The sequence below is a fragment of the Oxyura jamaicensis genome, chromosome Z (assembly GCF_011077185.1).
Source record: "Oxyura jamaicensis isolate SHBP4307 breed ruddy duck chromosome Z, BPBGC_Ojam_1.0, whole genome shotgun sequence".
Taxonomy (NCBI): domain Eukaryota; kingdom Metazoa; phylum Chordata; class Aves; order Anseriformes; family Anatidae; genus Oxyura; species Oxyura jamaicensis.
The window spans coordinates 16,592,080-16,618,384 of NC_048926.1; the positions used below are offsets into that span (position 1 = coordinate 16,592,080).

At 37.7% G+C, this 26,305-nt stretch overlaps 1 protein-coding gene across 1 annotated transcript in view; it reads left to right on the forward strand.

The window, feature by feature from the left end:
- Positions 1 to 24,406, forward strand: part of PARP8 (poly(ADP-ribose) polymerase family member 8) — a 120,951-nt gene extending 96,545 nt beyond the window's left edge. Inside the window, exons 15-26 of the mRNA XM_035310318.1 lie at positions 1,463 to 1,476; positions 3,292 to 3,417; positions 4,870 to 4,935; positions 6,217 to 6,284; positions 6,633 to 6,681; positions 7,469 to 7,581; positions 7,748 to 7,820; positions 9,773 to 9,842; positions 11,616 to 11,692; positions 12,594 to 12,663; positions 17,688 to 17,772; positions 18,779 to 24,406. Of these exons, the coding sequence (XP_035166209.1) occupies positions 1,463 to 1,476; positions 3,292 to 3,417; positions 4,870 to 4,935; positions 6,217 to 6,284; positions 6,633 to 6,681; positions 7,469 to 7,581; positions 7,748 to 7,820; positions 9,773 to 9,842; positions 11,616 to 11,692; positions 12,594 to 12,663; positions 17,688 to 17,772; positions 18,779 to 18,881 (914 nt within the window). The 3' untranslated portion in view covers positions 18,882 to 24,406. The remainder of the gene's footprint in view (positions 1 to 1,462; positions 1,477 to 3,291; positions 3,418 to 4,869; positions 4,936 to 6,216; positions 6,285 to 6,632; positions 6,682 to 7,468; positions 7,582 to 7,747; positions 7,821 to 9,772; positions 9,843 to 11,615; positions 11,693 to 12,593; positions 12,664 to 17,687; positions 17,773 to 18,778) is intronic.
- The last annotated feature ends 1,899 nt before the right edge of the window (positions 24,407 to 26,305 follow it).

A 26,305-nucleotide genomic window follows, 5' to 3' on the forward strand; every position in this document is an offset into this window, starting at 1 on the left:
TGATCTTGAGGTCTCTTCCAACCTAGAAATTCTGTGATTCTGTGATACAATTACTTTTTTTTTTTTTTTCATGATTTTGCATGTGTCTTAAAACAGTATTTTAAACTATGTTTTCAAATCACCATTTAACCTTAATTTACAATAGTTAAAGGGCTTCAGTATATTCAAAAGTTAAAATGGCCTTTTCAGATCTTATGGGAAAGTGCATTCCTCACCGATTACCTAAATATATGTCACTGACTGTGCATTTCCGTGGTAAGCAAAATGTTTTTTGGAAGAGCAAACATACAGTTCAGTTAGCTTTAACTAGCACTAATGAGTCTAGCCACTGGAAATAAACTATTTGGCTAAGTGCTAGAAAAACTTTCTTTGAGCATTTCCTCAGAGGAAGAAACTTGGAGCAATGTCTTCTTCCCTTGAGAATATAACTGAATACTTCAGTTATGCCTTTCTGTATTGCCGGACTTTTATTTTCTGAATGTACCCTACTTACATGGTATTTAGGTACAAGCAAGTAGCTCTCACTTCTGTTTTTAAATATGGCTGAGAGGAGAGGTGGTCCTTGTTAACTCTCACGCTTTGTTTTATGTAAGTCTTACAGTGTTACAGACATATGCAGAGCTTTCTCTAGCTCTCTAGAGCACCTCGTCATTTACAGAGCATTGCTGAAGAGTACTGAAGTGATTACAACCTTAATGGTGCTTAAAAATAGGTAGAAAAAGCTTATGTTGAGTGTCCTGGATTGGACTGAGGAGACTGAGTTTTGTTGGGTCTCACTGTAGTGTTAGCATCACACCCAGCTCACTGCCTCTGATCTGGTTGAGCTCTCTTTCCTGTCTGCAGAAAAAGTTCAGTGCTTTTAGGGTTTGATTCATCAGAGCTATTTTTGACAATAGTTTAGGATGGTGTGAGTCACAGCATAGGCTATCAGCACAGAGGTTATTTTCTCCATTGATTATGAAGAGAGTTTAGGCTGACTAGTAAGATGTAGGTGTTCACACTGTGAATCTCTACATTTTGTCAGATAAAACTTCCTGCAAGTCTCCAAATCATTTTGTGTAGTGAAGAATCCTAAATATAGGTTCCCATTATTAGAAATTACATCTTGTTTTTCCTACTGTGCTTTCATCTAGTTTCCTAAGGTAGACACCCCTACCTTGTCACTCACTGTGTTCTGATGGCTCCTTCTTAATAATAAGAGGTTATGCTTGATAAAACTTTCAAGCTCAAATTCACATAATCTTCTTTTAGTCATAGTCAAAATGCCTGAAGATTAAACACCTGATTTTTTTTTGGTAGTTTGGACTTCCTGTAGACAGCGAGGGAGGTACTGGGAGATTTTTTCCTCCTTGAAAATATTTAAATCCTACCTGAGGTGCTTCAATGCCCATTCCTAGTCAGGAGAAGCTCATACCCAGCTATAAGAAAACTTACTAGGTCCACAGCACTTCCTATTACCAAGGAACACATGCAGAAGTTTGTATTATGTTTGCCTTAGACTTATCTTGCAGTTTCAGCTTCTGTATATTCCATCAGCTCTAAACAATGATCTCATGGGAAATCAGGGGATTAATTAAGCCTAATCCATGCACATTTTCCCCAGGTTAAAACAACCTGCTGTTATCATGGTGCGAAACAATATAGAAGTCAACATTTGTTTTAAATGAAGGCTTTGGGATGCTGTTCTAATAAGAACTGTGCCAGTTTTAAGACAACATCCCACTGTGCAAGTAATAAAGGAAGACAACTTTGGATCACTGTATTAAGCAGTCTGGAAACTCAAACAACTCTTCCCTAGTAGTATTTTGGAACTGAAAGCAAAGAAGTGCCTGTAAGAAGTATGAACTTGGGCCCAATTTCATGGTAATACACAGCTGCAGGCTTGGTTGCCCGACCTGGCTGTGTATAAAGACTCCTAGTCCGCTTTGCAAATACTAATGCAGATACCCTATTTTTGAAACATTCGTCACACTTGTAGTTATTATATATTGGATAGAAATCAGAACACCATGGAGAAAGCAACGATTATTTAACTAACTTCATTTTTCAATATATGTGAGCTAGTAGCTGAAACAGAATATTTTTAAACAGGTAGAGAAAATTGTCCATTCATACTGAAGGAGCAGAGGAGGAGAATGGCAACAGTATGACTCACTGCAGCACAGTTCCTTTTCTCTTTCATTATGATTCTTATTTCCATTCTTCTCTAAAGGACCATAATTTTTATTTCCTCCATATGATCAGATACAATAGCAGATGTATAATGACTTCTAGAACTTGAGCTATGAGATGAAATCTGATTTATCTGGAATTGTGGGAGGAACCAGGGATGCCTACTAAGTACAAATCTTCTTGCCTTTTTGTTTCTTTCATGGAAAAGTCCATTATTACAGGGGAATGTTTTCAGATAACACAGAGAAACCAGGTGGAAATGAGCCAATTTCCAATGATTTTTTAGGTAGCAACTTTGAATTTCATTATCAGTGGGATATGGGTTTCACAGCTGCCAGAAAGCTGCTTTATCTCTGTTTTGTGATTGCTGTAGGCTCTTTTTAAACTCTAATTTACTAATTTTGAAACAATTACACTTAAATCTGTTGCAAAATTGTGTATGTGTCTACATGTGCCTATGTGAATACATCTGTACTCATTACACGTATGATCTTACAGTGAAGTCTTGGAAATCGTAGGTAATCAAATTCATGTTATAGTTTTGTGTAACAGAAAGGAAGAGAAATAAGTTCTCCGAGTGTGAGATGTGCAAGTAATTTTTAAATCACTGTGCTGTTCTGGCTTTTTTTTTTTTTTTTTTTTTTTTTTTTTTTTTTTTTTTATGAAAACAGTGTTCAGGAGAACAGCAGGTGGTGGTACAAGTCCACAGAACCTTCCTCTTTGTTGAGTAGCATTCTTCATTGGCATCTTCCACCCAAGGGTACACAGATACAGCACAACTACATTTTCAGAATGAATTTTGTCCAGGAATTATCACATGTACACAAGAGAAAGCAGGACTACAAGCAATAAGTCTGGAATTATAGTACATTTAAGACTAGATATTTGTCTAACCTAGGCATCTGGAATAGTATAGTAGGGCTGGACCTAGAGCCTTTTGAAGTCAATGGGAAAAAAATCAGTCTTTACTTGCTATCCACGGAACATAATTTCAGCTCGTTATGAAATGGGGTAGTTCTACAATCCACTAAAAAACAAAAAACAAAATAAAAAAAAAGCAGACTGGGTGATGAAATATGAAAGTACATATATTTAATAAATATTTTTCTTCGTCTCTAGGTGGTTGATCTGTTAGTATCCATGTGTCGGTCTGCATTAGAGTCACCTAGGAAAGTTGTCATTTTTGAGCCATATCCTTCTGTAGTTGATCCTAATGATCCTCAGATGCTGGCCTTTAACCCCAGGGTAAGTAGTTGTCTTTCATTATGTCATTGCTTAGTTTTAATAATGCATTAGGTTTCAAACAAAGCCTTATTCTTGAGTGTCCACTACTAGAAAATATACAGCTCCAGCATATAGCACAAGCATGTGGCTGTTTTTAGAACTCTGTATTTTTTTAATTGTATCGGAGAAGGTATTTGGGAATAAACTTTTAAGTTGCATTGAAAGTTAGAGTGAAGCCAAGAACTTGTTTTAAGACACGAATTATAGATGAAAAAACACTATCTTTGGTGTCTTCTCTCAGTATACATTTTGGACTTTTCATTCTTCAAGTGGTTATTGCATTATTTCATTTTCTCTTTGCAAACTACTATGTCCTTAAACTTACTTTTATCAAACGTTGGACATAAAAGTCGTCATGTACAAGTATTAAATTTTGAAGAATTGTTTGCTCTTCAGACTGCAAATGCTGCTTCTCAGGGAAACTCTAAGGAAGCCATGAACCTACTATAACTCACTCAAGCCATCCTCAAGGGTATAAATGAGAACTTTGGATGGCCTGCATGGGGAAGCGTCCCACTTTTCCTGAACAAAGGCCAGCTAGCAGTGGTTCTTCCTCAGAGGAAGGGGTGAATGTATTCTATAGTGCATGGGAAGGAAGAATTGCCAGAGGAGCTTGGAAAGGGGCTGATGAGGAGACTGGCAGCTGGGCAGGGCAAGGGTGTAAAGTAGTATAAGGAATATGAAAAGGTGTCTTTCAAGAAGAGGACTAGAGACAGCCCTAGACTGGCATGGCCCACTCTATCTCCTCTAGAAAAAATGCCAGCATGGATGAGGTGAAAGTCAATGGGCAGGAGTTGGCAAGACCCATAGACAGGGAACTGGAGCTCTTGAAGGTGGTGTTGCATGTGGAGCTGGTGAAGCACAGACTGCTCAGAAAAGGTGGAGCCCTCTGGTAGCAGTTCCTAGGCAGAAGGTAAGCAAGGGTCAGGATAAAACAGAGGGACAGCTGAGGGACCTCTGATGTTTTTCTAGAGCTGCTAGCAAAGTAAACACGTCTGCTTATTTAGCATCATATTTAACAGCTGTTTGTTCATTGCATGCTTAATAGCATATTATCCAAATAATTGGCAGAGCCTGTGTTTAGTTACAAATATTTGTTTAAAAAGTGACCTAATCTTCTGAGTTACATTGTGGTGTATTTGAGATTCTAGTGAAATTCAAATAACAGCCATCATGATAATAATTTTCCTGAAATTTTTATGAACTACGAAGGAGAAAGTCTATGTACAGATAAGGTGGAAGGAAGCTATTAAAAAAAAACAAAAAAAGAAAAAAAAAAAAAGAAAAAAAAGGAATGGCTTGGTGAATGTTCATCCTAACTTTGATGAGGACTTCACATCAAAACAATGAGAGTTTTGTAGAGTCAAAGACCAATAGTCTGTTAATTTATTTGCTTATTTTATATTACATCAGAAGAAGAATTATGACCGAGTCATGAAAGCATTGGATAGTATCACTTCTATTAGAGAGATGACACAGGTGAGTTTAAAAATCTTTACATAACATAATAGCTTTTTCTAGAACTAGGAAGATGTTTATATGAGGCCTGTGTTGGGTGGGGAAGGTAATAGTATGAGCCCTTTTCTATAGAGCTGTATAATAATAAAATGTGTGCTAAAAATAACAAACCTCCAGTATCCACAGTAGCAATGAAATAAAGGTGATGAAGTAGAATTCAGGTCTTTTGAAGTTTAAATAAGAGATAATAACAGCAGAATGGGGCATTGTAACAAGATAATCATCAACTGCTGCATTTCTGGAAATATCAAAGTCAAACTGGGTCTTTTATTTCCAAAGCAAAAGAAATTGATTTTGTTACAGTGTTCTGAATGATAGCTTTATTTCTGTTATAACAAAACACTTGTTCAGCTAAGTGTGGTGGGGACTTGGAAGGTTGGGTCTCATGGGATTACTACCATATGATTTCTCAATATTCACAGTGGGACAGAATCTGATAGCTGTACTTACGGTTATTACAACACTTAATTTCCCAAGCAGCCCAGCTGATTACAACTGATTATTGAAATCTTTCCCATATACCTTGCTTTTCCAACTGTTATATACATGTAACCTCACAAGAGCTTAAAAATTTTATTTTGTATGTATTTGTAAAGTATTTGGGGATTCTGGAATGAAGATTGAGGTAGAGAGAGCAGTAAAACACATTGAAAATAAAACTTCGGGTATTTTTTTTTACTTAATATAATATCTCTAAATAAACATTTTACCTTTATTAACATTAAAATAACAATTTGACTGAATAGTTTCAAAGGAATGATTTACACTGAGATAAAAATTAAGAAATGCTTTCACGGGGAATTTATGTTGGTAAGAGTATTTTACTTTACCAGTTAATACCATGTAACTGTTCAAAAAAAACGTGGTGGATTATCTTGGGGTATTTTGAGAAACCTGATTTTGTGAAGTTCCAGTCCAATTCCTTAACCCAGAAACTGAAAATAAATACATCTTCTACTGTTATCCCTGAGATCACCAATGTTTTGCTGTAATATACTAATTTTGATGCTAATTACCTGCTTATTATTGTACTTCAGGGAAAATAATTGCTATATTAATTCTTCTCGTTGTCAAAACACATTTATAACTGTACAATGCCAAATGTCAGCAAAGCTGTGATTTAAGCTTAATAATGACTCCCATATATTCGTCCCATTTAATAGAAGAAATCATGGGCAATGTAACATAAAATTTAACGTTATGATTTCAACTAGCATTAAGAACATAATTACTATTTTCTAGGCACCTTACTTGGAAATAAAGAAGCAGATGGATAAACAAGACCCACTTGCACATCCTCTTCTACAATGGTATAAAATTGACTCACGTGAGATGATAATTATTAAAGTACCAAGTTGAATGAATAATGACTTTACCACTTTAAATTGGTATAAGCTCACCCTAAGAATTAATACTAGAGCTAACATTTCCAACTGCTTTGTTTATGGGCTGTTTCTGCATGTCATCTGGGGCAACTGAGAACACTGCTAGCTTATTTTATGGCCTCAGATTCATCTTGCTGTCAAAATTTGTTCTACTTTCATCTGATAGATTCAAAGGCGTGCAGCTCAGTGCTTTGTTCTGGCTGTGCATAATGTTTTTAAGAAGGAAAGTTCTTGGTTATCATGCCTAATACATATAACTGTATCTTCTTATAGGGTTATTTCTAGTAACAGATCACACATTGTGAAGCTTCCAGTGAACAGGGTAAGTGTCTATGGGTTCTTTATTTTCTTATTTCTCATGGCTCTTTTTCAATGGGAGTCTCCTGGCCACATGTAGATGTCTATTTTCTGGTCCCACGTGGACCCCATTAACAAACAGTAGAGATAAGTAGGCAGTTTCAGGTTATGACTCATAGAATCATGTTGTGATATCTAAATCAAGTCAAACAAAGTATAGTCAGAAAAATTCTATTTGAGGGGAGTAGCTCAAATACAAGTGTCTACCTGCAGTCATTGGAGATTGGGTGAAAAATTCACTATTTTGGTTACCAGTTATGTAAACTGAGAACACAAGTTGAGAATACTGTGAACTCGTAATTTACAGAGAACTTGAGTATACTATAAAAAGAATAGCTCTGGAATTTTAGAAGGATGGTGCTGAGATTAATTTCTTAGTATGTATGCCTCTGATATTTTGTTTAAGGGCGTAGTAATCTGTAGCCTTTCAAATCTGAGCCTTAATTCAAAGCCAACTCTGATCAAAATACTGTGATGAAATTGTTCAAATTAATTACCTTACTAGAGCCACATTAGGCTGAAATCTGTTTCAGAAACTTCCATATGTTTCATATGCCGAAGACTGTTTTTACTGTTTGATTTCAGATAAAAGCTATGGTAGTGAGACCTATTTCAACTTAGTTCGTGTAGGTATTCAGATGCAGTCATATATTGTGCAAAACATCATGATATATTAAGAACTACCATTCTGGAAATTCAGTTCTTTTGTGTCCATCAATTTCTTTTTACATATAAACTGTTATATTTTACAGCAACTAAAGTTTATGCACACTCCCCACCAGTTCCTACTTCTCAGCAGTCCACCAGCCAAAGAATCCAATTTCCGAGCTGCTAAAAACCTTTACGGAAGTACCTTTGCATTTCAGTGAGTCCACATCTTTGTATTAATCAAAGGTTACTAAAATGCCATGCTTTTTTTTGTTCTTACCATTTGAGGTTTACAGCTGTGAATGTATTGTTTTAAAGGATTACTGATTTCATTTTGAATTTTACACTGTGGACTTTAATGCTTTCTCTTTTTATTTTTTCAGTGGTTCACACATTGAAAATTGGCATTCCATCCTGAGGAACGGCTTGGTTGTTGCTTCCAATACGAGGCTGCAGGTAAACAGTAGAATAAACAGACTTTAGCTAGCCTGTGCATGTTTGATTACGCATTAAAATTAGGTGAGTTGTCAAGCGTTGTGTTTCTGGTAGTCATGTAGGTCGCAAAAAGGGGTGATTTCCCAGAAAAGAGACTTTTCTAAAGCAATTAAAATGAAGTTAGGTATCTGCTAAAATAGCTTTAAAAAATTCCATTGGTAGAATCTGCGTTTGTTTTACATTGCACAGCAGCACCTCCAGGAGGCTTAGCTTGGTACTGCCTAAAAGCAATCAGATTATAAAATTCGTGCCTATATTATAGGATCCCAGAGCATACTAGATTTACAGAAGCCAAGTTTACAGTGTCTTCTCAGCTCCTCAGGTTTTCTTATGAGGGGAATGCAAGCGTACAGGTAAGGAGGGATCTATAGCAAACTTCAGTTTGATTTCTCTGCGAGACCACTCTTGCAGAGCAAAGTAGTCAGTACCAGAGGGACTAGAGAACTGTGATTTGGAGTGTTTTCGGAGTGTTTTATCATCACAGTTTTGACAGCTGTTCCCCAGTGATGAATCCATGATCCTGATTAGATACCTTAGAAGAGGATTCAAGGGTGCTTACTAAGGTTTAGGGAACAGGAAGCACTAGAAAAAAATCAATGGAGCTCTCTGCTGTTCCTCTTAATGCATTGGATGTTTTTCTTAGCATCTTTGTAAGATACTTCACCAAGAAATCAGGATTTGAGCTCCAAAATACACCCAAGTAAACCCTTTTATGCTTGGTGGTTTGTTTTTGGTTTTGTTTCTTTTTTTTTTTTTTTTTTAATGGAAATAAGAGGAAGCAGTTCATGTAAGTCTGTTTTATACAAGTCATAATTTTTAGATCTCTAACACGTCTAAGCCATATTGTGAGCTCAGTTCATTCTCCTTACCCCAGTACCAATCATTCAGGAAAAATATCTGCTCACCAAGAGTCCTGTGCCACACTGTAGGACCTGGAGGAGTGAGAGCATGACTGTATTTCTGTAGGAGTGCTGGCACATTGCAGACATAAGGCAAATATCATGGGGTCAGAGCAAAGAAATAAGGGTGAGCATGACTCTCATACATATAAGGCAGACAGTCTCTTGAGGAGAAGCAAAAACTGTATTTTCCTCTTTCTAGACAAGAAAATTGCTAATAAAACGTGCTTGTTTTGTTGCTTAGCCTAGGCTCTGTGACGTAGAGCAGTTATGTTGGTGAAGAAGATTCTTCCCTTTCCTCTCTTCTTTTCAGACATTTTATAGCTCTGTGGCTAAAACACTGTTCTGAAGAGATAGAATATGTATGGCTGAATTGGCTCAGGCAAAAGCTTGGCTGAACCCATTCTTCCAGTACTCTGGTTGAACTAGTGACTGATTTATTGATTTATTTATTTATTTATTTATTTTTTTGGCATACAAGTCCTGTCATCACGATCTCTTCAATTTTTAAAGAAAATAAAAGCAGCTGTTGCTGCATTGTTTGCTCATCCAAGGCCAGCTGGTGTACTTTGAAAAAACCTAGCCCCTCAAAGGCTGGCTTAGGCTATGGTTCCTACAAAGGTTTTAACATGAGACACATGCTGAGCAGTTCAGCCTTGTTAAGGCTGAGGTGTATTTGGCCATTTCCAGAAGCTCTTTCTGTAGTCATCCCTCACAGTAATGTTAAAGAAAGAAAATGCAATTTTATGTACAAATCTGATATAAAATTATCTTTGGACATTTGGATACACTTTCCAGAATATACAGTTGTATATTCACAGCATTTTGTTTTCTTTTGTTGGTGGTTTTGGTTGTTTTATTTTTAGAGACTTCTTTGAACACCATTTATTACCAGTCAATAAATCAGTGCAATGGGCTAGATACTGATCTACATCAAGATGTGTGTTTATCATTTTTATGTTGTCCATGTAACCAAATAATTGTTAAACAGACATTCTGCTCTCTCTTTTTCAGCTCCATGGTGCAATGTTTGGAAGTGGAATCTACCTTAGTCCATTGTCAAGCATATCATTTGGTTACTCAGGTGATGTTTGTAAATCACTCTAAAATCGGAGAAATATAGGGGGGTGTCTTAGTCTACTGTTCTTCTTACCAGCTTCACTGTTTACAATACTGTAGTATTTATCTTTGTAGATCAAGCTTAGATTTTCTCTTTTTTAATATTTTTTTCCCTTATTAAATACCTATCTGCATTTTCAAAGGTGTTGAGTATCTTGAAAGCTTGAAGTAAATAGTAGCTAGAGTTGGATGCTGTTTGTAATGAAGCAGGCCTTGACTATGCCATGGAAATCCAACTTTGTGATTTTTTTTTTTATCGGTATCTACCTAAGTTCATCTAAAACTATCCATGTAGTTATAGGCTTTTAGGACCTGATATGACAAAACAAATATTCATCAACACACATGTTTACGAATATTCCAAGTATTGCCATGTCAAGGTCACAGAAAAGATATAGGATGTGTTCATGTTAGCATGACAAGGGCAGGAAATATAATTTGTCCCACTAGCAAATCCGAAAGTGAGTCATGTAGAGTTTTCTATATGAGAATAAAATCATAAATAGAAGCATAACAGAAACATGATATACCAATGTGTACATTAAGAAATATTTGTAGAGATTTTAAAGTGCCATGATTTTCTCCTTTAGTTATGTTGTGTTTACCATTTCCTCATATATAAATGTGTGTTCATGTGCATGTAGATAAATTCAATTTTGAGAGTGTTAATTATACCTTCTGGTAATTTTAGGTGATGTTACAAATAGTTTTTAGAGCTTGGCATTTCTTACTACTGCTTACTGAGTTTTAATATCAGCAGACTTTAAATGCACTTTTAGCTTTTCAGAGATTACACAAGTATGGAAGCATTTTAGGGCTCACTGAAAGCTCAGGTTGAAGCACCATCATCTAACAAAATTACTTTATTTTTGGACTGTGTTGTTTTGTCAGTTTCAGTGTGTTTTTTCTCCTCCTTAGGCCTTTCTCAGTCCCATCCGTCCAGTCTCCTCCAGAAAGGAAGTCTATACTTATGAAGTATATAATAATAATAAAATAAAAAAAAAACAGTTTACTTCATAAACTTACTTTTTGCCATAATTCAGTTTGTGTTTTCAAACTGTCAAGAAATGGGGGACAGTGGAAACGAAAGGATATCTGTAATAGCATACAGTACAGGAATTTTATATAAACCCAATGTGATGAATGTATGCAACATCTAAGGCACAAACATTCAAAGTGGCTGACTAATAGTATATTCATCTATAGATAAATTATTTAAACCTAGGTAGACTTTAAAACTACCTCTAAATAAATGAACTACTATTGAAAATTTTATTTGGGTATACTAAAAGTCTAAATAATGCTAAAGATGAATATATAAAGTTCTTTCTCATGATATTACTGTCCCCACAGTAAATCAGACAGTTATTTCGGCCTGAGTAGGGTCAGTTAAACTCAAAACATTCTAAAATGCAACTCTGTTAAACAATGACCGAAGACATTCCTGAGCTGAATTCAGTGTCATTTAATCTCACTTTCCTACGTGCTTGGTGCTAATTTGGCTTTCCAAGGTCTTTGCAACACATGCAGGTATACAGGTAATTTGCAGGATTAAATCAAATTATCTCTGACAAAGAGAGCTTTCTACCAACAAAAACTACCTTTCTGGCTGCCGTGAAAAGGACTGTATGTGATTGCACCATGTTTCCACCATGTTACTTCTTGCATTCTCCATACTGAATTTTGGTTATTGTTGCATTTATATACCAGGGTATCTTACGTGATTTTAATATCTTAGGGATGAACAAGAAGCAGCAGAAGGTGTCAGCTAAAGATGAACCAGCTTCAAGCAGTAAGGGCAGTAACACATCACAGGTACAGTAGTATATCAACCGTCTCTGGAAGTTTTATGGTTTTATGCTTGGGAACTTGATATCAGAAAAGAAAGCAATATTCCCTTTCTGAAGGTTAACAATTTTATTTTATTGAATGAAATCAAGAAGTCCAGAGACTGTAACTGTCAAATACAGCTCAATTGTTCTCAGTAAGAATTTATGGAGTGTACTACAGGCCCTTGTACCCTTCTATTCCAAGCAGAAGTATTTGGGAAGAGAACAACGACAAAATACAGATTGAATTATGACCCTTACCAGTACTTGCTTTTTGAACTCTAGAATTTTTACTGAAGAACAATGGAAAAAAGAATTGAAAATGGCTATTGCTGGAAATATAGCATAGTATTTCACTTAGACCATTTTTTTTTTTTTTTTTCCCCACAGTTTCTACACATTAGACCATTAGACCACTGTAATTCTGCTTTATTTAAAGCAAACTCAAAGCAATTATGTATAGGACTAAATGTTGAGAAATTACATCTTACATCTGTCTCTTTAGTTAACACGCAAGAACTATAGGATAATCTTGCTTTGAAGAAAGGTTGGTATGTAAGTGCAGAAGCCTTCAGAAATGAGTAGTCCAGTAGTATCAAGGTAGTAGCCAAAGAATCAGTGATCAAATTCACTGTGTTTCTTTTGTTTTTGTGCTATTTTTTTATCAGTTTCACTCTGATATTTCTAGTACTATTCTTGATTCTATAATAATTAGTAAGCTTTCTTTCTGGGTAAAGGAGTTCAAATCTTTTCTATGATTTAAAAAAAAAAAGTTTTAGAATGACAACCTCTATCTTTGCTTATTAATAAACCACTGACTACTTTTTCACTGTTTCCCGTATAGCACTAATTAAGTTTTCTCTTGTTTTTTTTTTTTTTTATCTCAGTCACAGAAGAAAGGACAACAGTCACAGTTTTTGCAAAGCCGTAACTTAAAATGCATAGCCTTATGTGAAGGTAAGCTGAAAGTCATTGAAAAACTGTTTCAGTCATAGGCCCAGTGATGCTGTATGTTAATCAGCGTGAACTTCACTTCCAGTATTGGTTGGTTTTAGGTCATAAACAATTGGTATATAAAAACTTGTTTAATAATCTTTGTATTTCAGTTTGGAACACTTCCTTGTTCAAAGAAAACCTGTAACACATCCTGATTTTTTCTGAAATAATCATATGCACAAAGTGACTGCTCATCCAGTCTGTCTTTCAAATGTGATCATATTCCTAAGTCGTCAATATAATCCAAAGAAAGTCTTTATTTGAAATGGTAACTTCTTGCAAGCATTTAATAAATATATTAAACACAAAAGTCTGAGAAACAGAAGCTTTCCTATCAAATTTCAATTAATTTTGCTCTTCTCAAGCAAACGTGTTGTTCATCTGGTAGCCAGCTTGTTGTTTTGGACTGCTTCAGAATTTTTGTGAAGTTAAAATCCATTGCATATGATTACAATTATTCTTGAAAGACTTGACTATTATTTTAGTAATTAATGAAAACAGCAGCTTTTGAGGAAAAAAAATGAAATTTGAGTAAGAACAATTGGTAATGAGTCTCATTGGCCAAACAAAAAGAAATCATGTTGAACTCAGTTTGACCTCCATTTTCAGCATTTGTTTATTTTAAAAAGTAAAAATTAAGACATGGTAGAAAATACGTTCTTTCAAAATGACAGCTATATTTATGCTACTTTTAAAAAATAATTACTTTTCAGATGTTCAATTGAAATATTTAATATCACAGAATAGTCTAGGTTGGAAGACACCTCCAAGATCACCGAGTCCAACCTCTGACCTAATACTGACAAGTCCTCCACTAAACCATATCCCTAAGCTCTACATCTAAACGTCTTTTAAAGACCTCCAGGGATGGTGACTCAACCACTTCCCTGGGCAGCCTATTCCAGGGACTAACAACCCTTTCAGTAAAGAAGTTTTTCCTAATATACAAACTAAACCTCCCCTGGCGCAACTTTAGCCCATTCCCCCTCGTCCTGTCACCAGGCGCATGGGAGAATAGACCAACCCCCACCTCGCTACAGCCTCCTTTCAGGTACCTGTAGAGTGCAATAAGGTCGTCCCTGAGCCTCCTCTTCTCCGGGCTAAATAGTCCCAGCTCCCTCAGCCGCTCCTCGTAAGACTTGTTCTCCAGACCCTTCACCAGCTTCTCTGGACTCACTCAAGCACCTCCATGTCCTTCTTGTAGCGAGGGGCCCAAAACTGAATGCAGTACTCGAGGTGCAGCCTCACCAGAGCCGAGTACAGGGGGACAATCACTTCCCTGGACCTGCTGGCCATGCTGTTTCTTATGCAAGCCAGGATGCTGCTGGCCTTCTTGGCCACCTGAGCACACTGCTGGCTCATATTCAGCTGACTGTCAACCAATACTCCCAGGTCCTTCTCTGCCAGGCAGCTTTCTAACCACACATCTCCCAGCCTGTAGCTCTGCTTGGGGTTGTTGTGCCCAGGTGCAGGACCCGGCACTTGGCCTTGCTGAACTTCATACCGTTGGTCTTGGCCCATCGGTCCAGCCTATCCAGATCCTCCTGCAGAGCCTTCCTACCCTCGAGCAGATCAACACAAAAACCTAACTTGGTGTCATCTGCAAACTTGCTGAGGGTGCACTCGATCCGCTCATCCAGATCATTGATAATGGTGTTAAAGAGGACTGGCTTCAGTACTGAGCCCTGGGGGACTGCACTAGTGACCGGCCTCCAACTGGATTTGACTCCATTCACCACAACTCTCGGGGCATCCAGAGAACAACTGGTTTTGCTGCTATAGACTCAAGCAAAGGTGTTAAGCACCTCAGCTTTTTCCTCATCTCTGGTAACTAAGTTTCCCCCCGCATCCAGTAAAGGGTGGAGATTCTCCTTAGTCTTCCTTTTGGTATTGATGTATTTATAAAAACATTTTTTGTTGTCTTTAACAGCAGTAGCCAGATTGAGCTCCAGATGAGCTTTGGCCTATCTGATTTTGTCCCTGCACTGCCTCACAACATCCTTATAGTCTCGCTGAGTGGCCCGCCCTCTTTTCCAAAGATTATAAGCCCTCTTTTTTTCTCCTAAGCTCGAGCCACAGCTCTCTGTTCAGCCAGGCCAGTCTTCTTCCGCGCTGGCTTGTCTTCGGGCACATGGGGACAGACCGCTCCTGAGCCATTAAGATTTCTTTCTTGAAGAGCGCCCAGCCTTCCTGGGCTCCTCTGTCTTTCAGAACCACCTCCCAAGGGACTCTGCCAACCAGTGTCCTGAACAGCTCAAAGTCAGCCCTCCGGAAGTTCAAGAGAACAGTTTTACTGGTCCCCTTCCTGACTTCGCCAAGTATCGAGAACTCTACCATTTTGTGGTCACTCTGCCCAAGACAGCCCCTGACCACCACATCTCCCACCAGTCCTTCTCTGTTAGTGAACAGAAGGTCTAGCGGGGCACCTCCCCTGGTAGGCTCGCCAACCAGCTGCGTCAGGAAGTTATCTTCCATGCTCTCCAGAAACTTCCTAGACTGCTTTCTCTGGGCTGTTTTGTGCTTCCAGGATATTTCTGGGAAGTTAAAGTCCCCCACAAGAACAAGTGCTGACAATTTCACAACTTCTGCCAGCTGCCTGTAGAACTCCTCATCCGTCCCCTCATCCTGGTTTGGCGGTCTATAACAGACCCCCACCAGGATGTTTGCCTTGTTGGCCTTTCCGCTGATCCTAACCCATAGTGACTCCACCTTGTCATTCCCAGCCTCAAGTTCGATGACGTCAAAACACTCTCTAATACAGAGAGCCACTCCACCACCCCTTCCGTGCTGCCTGTCCCTTCTGAAGAGCCTACAGCCAGACATTGCAGCACTCCAGTCATGAGAGTGGTCCCACCACGTTTCCGTGATGGCAACCAAGTCATAGCCTGCCTGCTGCATAATGGCTTTCTTCTCCTTCTGCTTGTTGCCCATTAGTGTATTAGTGCATTAGTGTAAATGCACTTCAGCTGAGCCTTTGCCTTCTCCCCCAGCCTTGCCATTGTTCCTCCTGGCACACCTCCGTCCCACTTCTTACCTAGTTTAAAGCTCTCTCAATGAGCCCTGCCAGCTCCTGGGCTAGGATCTGTTTTCCCCTTGCGGACAGTTGGGACCTGTCTGCAGCCATCAGGCCGGGTGCTGAGTAAAACGCCCCGTGGTCAAAGAACCCAAAATTCCTGTGTTGGCACCAGCCTCTGAGCCACGTGTTTATCAGGTGGGCTTCTCGTGTCCTCTCTGAATCCCTCCCTGCCACTGTAGGAATGGATGAAAACACCACCTGTATTCCCGCTCCGTCCACTAACCATCCCAGCCCCATTAAGTCACGTTTTATAGCCTTCAGGCTTCTCTCATCAATGGTATCCCTGCCTGCCTGCCAGCCTGGACTATAAGTAGCAGGTAGCAATCAGAGGGGTGAACCAGGTTGGGAAGCTTTCTGGCAATGTCCCTGACCCTGGCCGCAGGGAGGCAGCAGACTTCTCTGCGGGTAGGGTCAGGCCAACAGATAGGGCCCTCTGTTTGCCTGAGAAGGGAGTCGCTCACAACGATCACCCTTCTCTCCTTCTTGGTGGAAGCAGTCTTGAGGCGTGGAGCAGACTTCCTCACCCTAGACTTCCTGGTTAACTTTCTACCACATCCTTATCCACCGCTCTCTCAATCTCCAGGGCCTCAGATCTGTTGCATAACAGCACCGGGGAATGTGGGGCAGGTAGGGGGGGGGCGTTTCCTGCAATGTCGAGCATGATATGATTAAGGTTGTCAGTCAACATGAAACTTAAACATGATCTGGATAGGAAAATATACAACTTTATGATTGTAGCTTTCAGAAAAAGCTATGAAATGAACTAGGCTTTACTAGAATTTATTTTTAAAAATGCTTCAAGTTTCTAAATATAAATTGCATCTTTCCCAAATATTAATATGGGATAGAAGAGATAAATATGTAGGACTTTTTTTCTCTGTCATTTTTCCTTTGTATTTCTCAATGGATTGTGAATGTTCTAAGGGTTAAAATATATGGTAAAACATATTTACTGTAAAATTTATTGTAAAATTATTTATTTATTATGTCACTTTTCTTTGCAAAGTGTTTGGGGGAAGGTGTCTTATCAAATATAGATTTGAAATAAATTACAACAGGTACATGTTTGTTAAAATAGAAAATTAATTGAAGAAATAATGTAAAAAAATTTATATGATATTTAGTATAAAATATGAAATTTTACATAATATATATTTACGGTAGTGTTTAGATGCATTTATAGAAACTTTTTCAAGTATAGATTCATAACAAAGCTACTACCTAGAAATAAGAATGTTTCTTTCCTGTGTTGTTCTCATTATGCTGTTAAACAGCCTATCATTAAATACATTGCTGTTTTCTAAATGTTGTGCAAGTTTTGGCAAGCTTCACAACCCCCTTGATTACACTTGCTGTGCTTAAGTTTTTAAAAATATATGGTAGTATTGCAAATCCCAAATCCTTGGCATTTCAGTTTCAGGCATTGTCTTTTACATCCTACTGTTGTCTCAGCCACCATCAAACACAACATGTCTGTGCCAAGGCCATTAGTTGACCCAGATCCTCCTTAACAGCCCCACGTCCATTTAAAATCAGTTTTTACATTTTAATTTTTCTTGTTTACTAGTCTCCAGAGCAGGCCTTGGGCCTTCAAAGAACTCTGTTTATGAGAAATACCAAATGATCATAAAAGCCAACTGTAGTTTAAAATCATTTCTTAACGAACTGGCTCCCATACATGAAGCATTTGTGTTTCCTGGAAATTAGAATGTATTTTGGAAACAAGAATCCAGTTCATCTGCCTGTTTGTACTAACAGCCAGCTTAGAGACTGCACTTTGCCACAGACGTGCACTGGAAAACTCAGCATTCCCACAAAACTATTTAAAATGTGTAAAAAAGCAAATATTTTCAAGCAGTATTTTCCTGACAGGTTTTGGTAACTATGAAATTTATTCTTTCCCTGATAGTGATAACCTCATCTGATCTGCACAAACATGGGGAGATATGGGTAGTTCCCAATACAGATCATGTGTGTACAAGATTTTTCTTTGTGTGAGTACAAACCTTCTTTTAACATACATCTGTCTTTTGTAGGCCTTTTTCCCCATGATCCTGACAACAGTCAAAAATGAAATAGATAAAAGTTATTTCTTTCTAATTCTTTAGAGAATTGCTTCAGTTTTTATTTATGTCTATAATTAATTTTGATAGAAAATGTATGGATACGTTAGTGACAAAGATTTAGTAGTCACTTTTATAAAGAAAAAAATGCAAGGAATGGAGCGCTACTGATTTTTCCCAATCCATTGTGTTACCTCATGTTGCAGTAAGTCTCTCCTATTGCAAAATCTCTCATCTATTCAGGTGTATGATTGAAAGCTAAAGAATTCATTAATGAGAAGAAGCTTCCTATCTGTGATGTGATCATTTTCCCTCTCAGCTAGAACTTATAATTTATACATTGACATAGACTTTAGCCCTGCAAAGAAAGTCATGCAAATGAGTAGAGAAGCACAGACTTTAGATTCACCAGCTCTGAGGGGTTGCAGTGATTAGGATTTCTTTATCTATGCAAGTCCTTAATGCAGATGGGTTCTTACAAGGATGAAACCCCAGAAGATTTCATGGTGTCACCTCTAAGTGGAGGTCCTCTTGTGACAAGAGTTTGAGTGCCACAGGCGCAGTGCTTTGTGCATGCTTTGGTACCAGCCTTGTGCAGGATGGTTCAGGAGCAGCCACAGAAACAGCCCTTTCCTTTAAACATCCACCAACAGGGGAGCTGCTAATGCATTTCCATGGGTCCAGTGCTTGGAGCACTGCAGAATTCCCAGTGGGCTGTTCAGCCTCAGGGTTTCAATGCCAACTGAAGTCCTACCACCATTCACTCTCTAGAGCTTAGGATCTGCATGTAACAATGAAGTACAGCAGAACATTTGAATAGTAAGCATGTTAAAGCACAGAATAAATGCTTTTGATAATTGAATAAAACAGTTTTGAATGCTTTTAGATAGATTAATAAAACACTAACTTGATTTTATTTTCTTTACTTTTTTTTTAGTTATGAAGATGGTCAAGTGGGTGATACAAGTATAAATACACAGGAACCAAGCATTCATAAAGAGATTCTTCGAGTCATTGGCAATCAAACTGCTACTGGTTAAAAGGACCACTGTTATTTAATTGATGTGATTTGGAAGCCTTCCTCAGTCTCAAAGCTGGATTTTGAACTGAAGAAGATGCAAAAAACTAATTTATTATTATTATTCTAAGCAAATTAACCCTTTGAATACTTACTGTTTTCTTACTTAGTATTTCTTATCTCATCAAAATACCTGAGATGGTATGAATTAGCAACTGTAGGGTGCAAAGTATATACTACAACTTATAATAATTAAACAGGCATTTGGGTTGCTCACAATAAACAGACTTTAAAAAAGGAGTTTTGTGCTGATATTTTTATATTAACTCTTCAATTTGAGGTTTTAGTACTGTATACTGGTATTTTAAATTTAGCATGAGAGAATTATAAGCAAGAGAGAAGATTTTATAGCGGAGAACCTGTATTATACAGGATACTTTGCAATAAGTAAAATATTCTCATATTTAAACACAATAAAAGGTTGTCTGGAACATGTCAAAAAGATTGGTTACCTGCAGCTATCTTTGATTCATTTTATTTTACACAGGTGTAGCCAGGATTTAGAGTCAAAAGGTTAAAACGACAATACATTTTTGACGTAATGAATGAAACAAAGTAAAGTAATGACTCTGATTGTGTATGTTTAGTGTTTTTTATCCTCTCTGGAAACTCTGTCTTATCCGTTAAGTGGCTCAATTATATTTTTTAATTAAACAAGATTAGCAAACACCTGGAAATCCAGAAGCTGTTAACTTTCTTTCTTTCTACAAGTTTGGTTTTTATACACTGGATTTTACGGTTTCTTCAGAAAAACAAAGTTCTTTAATGTTTTCATCCTAACATTATCAAGATTGGTCTGTGGCTAAATTTATCTAAGTAAGTAAAAGTACCTGCTAAATTAGAGCTTTAATATGATTGGGTTGATTTTTGGTACATCAAAAAATATAAACAAATGCAAAATTTTACTGACTTTCTCTATGTGAAATATTTTTGTTAATTTATTTCTAAGGAAAAAGAAATCAGTTAAAATCTCTGTCCTTTAAAGTAATTGTTTTTTTCCAAGTAAGCATGATGGCAACACAGTTAGGGCCTAGTCTCCATGGCATAAAGAATATCCTGTGCCCTCAACAGCTCTCGCAGTAGCCATTCTGCACGTGGTTGTCCAGGCCACCAGAGAAAGTAAAAAGAGACTGAATTACCTATTATGTGTTTTTTGTTTTTAATAAAGATACTGAAGAGCCAAGTAAAAGCATAGCAGAGAGACCAGCTAGTGTTTTTTTTTTTTTTTTTTTTTTTTTAAATAGAATTCCATTAGGGAGATAATGTTCACATTTACTGATAATGGGTGATTCCCTGTTTTTAGTCCCAAGTTATACTCCCATATTCCTTGCTGCAATGGAAATGCCCTGCAAGTAAAATAATATTACTGGGACATACTTAAAGTATTTTTTAGCATTCCAGACTTATTTGCTGGTGACCTCCATTTTTCTGAGTTCACACCTGACCTGTCCACCCAATTCTGTTTTCAAAACCCATTTTGCTATTGAATTTCTGTTGACTTTCACAATCATTTGGTGGACACCTCATGTGAGAACCACTACTCTAATTGTTATCTTTTGTGACACAGTTTAACATTTTGAAACAAAGAGGATTCCTGAAATTTATCTATCTACATAAAGACTGCATTAGGTTATGTAACTCCACAAAATCAGCATAATTCAGAAGTAGAGCTGAAAACCTGGAATACCCATCCCCCCATATTTTGTCCTGCAATATGTGTCTGAATCTCTCTTTTTGCAGAACCTGGAAAGAGACGAGAAAGCAAGTCCACAAATTGTCCTGCAAGTCCTTCATTGACTTGCTGGCTGTCTGTTCACCTCTCTGAGGGACCTCAAAAAAATAAAAAAGAACAGAAGATGACCATGAATGAACTGGAGAAGCCAAGTAAGCAGTCGTCTTCCCAGTCCCCTCAAGTTACAGCAGCATCATAAATGAACCCTTTTGAAGAAACGTTGAGTGTGCCTATTGGATTGAGTTAGCTTTGCTTTGCACGGTGGTGTCATGATGCTGACCATGTGTGTGGTGCCCTAAGTACAATCACTGGAAAGGGAGAGAAAACATATGTCTGCCAAATTTTAAGACTGCTCAGAAGATTGTCTTAAATGGATGAGAGGGAGGAAGGGAAAGGGGAGAAAAGCAGGCCCCAGAGATGTACAAGATCTTGCTGCTATATAGGCCTGCTTCAGGGATTATCAAGGGGACTGGCTGAAGTATGGGGGTGAAGGAGGATGACCAAGAGTAAAAGACGGTATGATGAGCATAGGCACTGGGACAGGACAAGCCTGTAAAGGAGAAGGACAGGTCTGAAGGGGCAGGTAGTTTGTTGGTAGGAAAGCTTAAAAAACAACAAAAGTGTTAGCAGCTGAGGTCCCATCCTTTGTGTGGTGAGAAAACATGGAGGTAACAAAGCTTCAGCATGGGGAGAAGTGCAGCATTGTACTCGGGGGAGCTGGGCCACCTTCAGAGGTGGAAAGGATGCCTGGCACACTTGCAAGGACACAAGCCCAGTATTGCACACAGAGCAATGGAATTAAACAACAATTCACTTGCTACACAGTAACTCAGTAATTTTTTTCCTGAGCCAAAACGGTAATGGGAAACTTCTTGGTGTTGCGTTACCTGCTGGTGAAAAAGAATCTTCATATTGTTCCTTTAGCAAAATATTAGTTCTTATTTTTTAAAGGTGAAGGAAAAAAGGGAGGTTCTCTGTGGATTTGTTAGTCAAAAACAAATAGCCCTTCTGTAGCAGACTTCAAAACTGATGCAAATACTTTCTCTCCAGGAACTGGAATGAGCGAGCCTGAGGAGGAGATTTTATTTTAATGATTTTTGTGGAGAGTTTTTATCCAAGGTTGGAGTTGCATATTGTCAAATTCTTACAAATACTAATTTGTATGGATTCCAGAGGATGAGAAGCAAAAAGCCAGGGTCATCTGAGAAAAGGCCAAAGGCCCTGTGTTATCGATAAAGCCCTTGCATTTGCCTTCTTCTGTTGTCATGCGCATGTACTGATGATAGAGCAATCTTTATAACTCCTACTGTAAAAATATAAATCTTTCAAAACTAGCTTTTAACCTCTGAGAAAACAGAGCCCTGGGCTCTTACTATTTGCTTGGTAGAAATCTCCATGAAGCCATATCTATCTAGCAGTGACCATGTCCAGCACAGAGCAACCAAGGGAATTCTTGGGAAGGAGCTTTGTAATTTCCTTCTACATCAGACACCAAATTACGAGCCCAAAAATATGGCAAGTTTAATGGAAAAAATATGTTAATCCCTTAATGTTGCACCCTAATTATAAATTGCCATGTTTGTACTTCTATAAGTATTTTAAATATTGAGAAAGGAATCAAAAAAGATACTTTTAAACCTTTATTGAAATTCAGACTGATATTTAGCAATCAAGGGGTTAAGCAATTTGAGTTATTTTCTTCCTATATCTACAATCAGTATAGCTCTATATTCTTCAGCAGTGCTACACTGTTCTGATCACCTGAGTCTTTGGCTCTGCGTTACTTATGAAATAGTCAGTTTGTGCTTAACGTTTTACAGGAACTAGTTGATGACACCAGAATTGTTTATGCTTGTGTTATCTCTAAAAAAACTCTAACTGATACTGTATAATTTTAATATTATAACAGTTGGTACTAAAAATGCATCTGATGAAATAATGCTAAGATTATGCTTTTATTAATACAAATATAAGACCACTTTCAAATGAAGATTTTGTGCTTAGATCAATTATACTATGCTTATAAACCACTTCTTACTGTGGAAATAATTAGCAGACAACTGAATGAAGAGAATCATAATTTTAAAAGAAGCACTAAAAAACTAAACAAATATAGAAAGAGTATCTAGTTACTTTAGCATTATATTAGTTTAAACGGATTTCTTCTTGGCTGTAAAAAAATGTAAGTTAAATAAAAAGAGTACTTCTTGTGACTGACAAGGGAAGAAACTACCAGAGCAAAAGCACTCTTTAATCTTAGCATTTTCAAAACATACAGGTTTGGGGGCTGATCCCACATTGTGCTGACACCCACTGCAGGTGCTGGCCCTTGAATAAATAGAGACTTTTTTGTACTCGTCATTCCTCACTCTCATGGTAAGTGTTTTACAAGCGCCTCTGATGCAAAGACCTATGGCAGCCAGCATCGGCGTGCCCGGTCCATGGCTATTGGGCCATGGCAGGACTTCTTTGGCTGCCCAAGGCTGGGGCAGCAGCAGAGGCCTCACTGGTGAGGGTGGTGGGGAGAAAAGGTGGGAGAGACCCTGGCAGGTAGCCCCAAGCCTCCCCGTGCCTTGCAGGGCCTACGCTTGTCTGGTAGGGCACTGTGGGGCCTATGGCATGGTGCGCACAAAACCAAGGGGGCGGTCAGGTGTCCTGCTGGATTTCCTTGTTACAAACACTACCTCAAGGGGAAAGATGGGCCTGTGAACTAAAGTGAACAAGGCTGTTCGTCTGCAGACCATGCGGGGTGAAAGCAGTTCAAAAAGTAGAGTCAGGGCTGTAATGATAACCAAGTTTATTCTTTAAAGCACTGAGGAATGGGATTGTGCTTCTCAGTGGGATAGATAAGTAAGAAAGCAAAGATTTAAAGCAAAGCAGTGCTCTGTATGTGTAGCATGATATATACAATGCACAAGGCTATATCACAAGGAGGCTGAGTTTCCTGATTTGGTTTTGGACATTCTGGGTATGAAGACCCCGGGTTCCTCTGCCTCACCATGGCATCAGCTATGGCCACCTCCAGGCCTGCAGCTGCTTCAAGCGGGCAGAATAAAATACTGGGCTGCTGTTTGATGTGATGAACACAATATTTGTCTGGGTGTTCCTGCTAAATTTTTGTCTGCTGGGGAATGGTGATGATGTAAATTGTGACCCATTACACTTTGCATTGGGATTTTGTACACAGTATGATATACTAGGTAGAACATTTTGTCAGGAAAAACAAAACAAAGAATTCAAGTAGTAGTTAGATGAACATATGTAAAGTGTGAAAAAGCTGCTGAAGAATAGATTACATTAAACATTTACCAGCAAGTCAGTAAAAAATAGTCCTTATATACATTAAAAATCATTTAATGTTCTAAAAATAATTTTTAAATTTACCCAGTATGTGTTGTACCTTTGAATCTTAAGAAGCAGCCACTCTTTTATGTAAACATAAAATATGCCTATGTTTCTTTTAACTCTGCAGCCTTTTTTTTTCTCCAAATAAATTTGTTAAATTCTGTGCACAAAACATTACCACAGCCTGCTATTTAGCCTATGGTGCCTTAGAGTTACTACAAATATTTAACAAAATGTACATAATGTAAATACTGCCAAAAGATCACTAAGGCCAAATATTTTCTCTATTCACTTTTTACTGCACTTGCTTTCTATTGCTCTTTAAGCCTCTTTTATCCAGCTTTGTAACAGTTACAACATTGTAGCCAATGTAAATGTTTACTTTCAATAAATCAGAATTTGTTCAACAAGCACTGTGCATTTGGGCACTATTTTGAGAGCTCTGTTCGAAGTTAAAACAGTCTTCTAAGAATTAAAAGGAGTCTCATGCCTTTTCTGGACTTTTGCTAGTCTCAACAAAACCTAAAGCTTATGCCATGCTTCTACACATATGATTGGAGTAAAAGTTTTCTGCAGTAATCATTTTAAAAAACACGTAGATTATCAGTAAAAATAGATTTTCATGCTCTGTTTATCTGAATGTGTAACATGACTGGTTCAAAATAGAGATACTGGAATTAAAGCAGGATTTTGCATGTATGGTATCATATAAAATGCACAAGAATGTATCAAGATGCATTTTATAACTGCTTTTAAAGAAGTTCTGTCTTTCTGTAGAACTGTTTTTGTCACTGAAAACACAGCAAATATATGAAGAACCATGTTGTACTTAAAGTAGGTATGTTTTAAGTATAAATGCACATCTGCAACTCATAAAATATGCAGACATTTGTGGAACTGGTTATTAATTCAGTGAGTGTATTTTTTTAATTATTATTATTATATTTTTTTCTCTCTGCCTGTGATGCCTATGAGCTCATTTTAATCATTTTAATTATATGGGTGAATATTGTATGTTTGGAAACTTTTAGCTTTTGCTTTTTAAAGTTTATTCGTTTATTATTGCAGAATTTGGATTGGAAATGTTAAAGTGATACTATTCTGAATGCTGATAAGTATTTTACACAAATATAAATAGAGAAGAAAAAATGTCATTGCTGCACAAATGACTGATCATATGCCTTTGATTGGAATCTACAGTCTGGAAACTGAGTTCTGTAATGGAGGTGTTATTCCTATTTTGGGGACATTCAATTTGGAAGAAATGGTAACTTCCAAGTTCACAAGCCAAGAGTTGCACAATTAATGAAATCCCAGACTCCTCTAAAATCAGTACCAACAGAAAGCAGAAGGGACAGGATTTATATCTGGCTTAACTGCTGATCTGTTTCCAAACAGCTGCATCTCATGCTCTCTCAATGTTAATCAATAGTCAATGGTATTCACCTGTTGACCAGTTTGGTGTGGGACCTGAGAGATAAATAATCCAAATGTTAACTGACAGCAACACAAAATTATTGCAGTGGAGCAAAGCTGCTTTCAAATGGAAGTGTTGCCTTTTTGACAGGAAGAAAAGCAGAAAAGATCTGATGGCTGTTGGAATGAGTACAAGCTGTGTTCTTAAAGCTGTATTTACATGTTGGCCAGCTTCTTTTTTGTGCATTACTGTTCAGTGCAGATTGCAACAAATAATTTTGCACAGGTCGCACAGCCAAGGCCCCCTCCAAGAGGGATTTGTCAACCTGAAATATTAGGAGGCTGCTTAAATAGAGCTGCAGTAACTAAATAAAGTCAATAGTAGGTGAGGGACACAACTTTGCTATGCCCCAGCTCAGTACAAGCTCTCTGATTACAGGAGAGAAGTCTTAAGGAGTATAACAAAAGCTTACTTTAGGGCTCAGTGCCTTGCAAAAGCCTAGCATCAAAACAGGTGAAAAAGAGCAACAACATGAGAAAAAAAAATACAGTAGATTTTAAATTTTCCATTCCAGTATGAGGGCTAGAAGTGCAATTCAACACAAAGAAATTGAAGCGTTTGAACAGGGCATAAGATCCTTTTAGTAGCAGCACTAAATGTAGCAAGCCCTTGTGCGAGGCATCAGCTATTGGATTTCAGCCAGTTCCAGAAAACTGGCATTTTGCAAAACACTTAAGCAGTGGGAATAGCACCAGCAGCAGGAACAGTGACTGCTGCAGAAGCAAGAGCAGCATGAGTCTCGAGAGATCATGTCTGGAAAAAACTACAGGAACTCCTGGCTTAAGGTTTGCTCAACAAAAGCCAGAACTTATCATCAGCAAAGCAATACTAA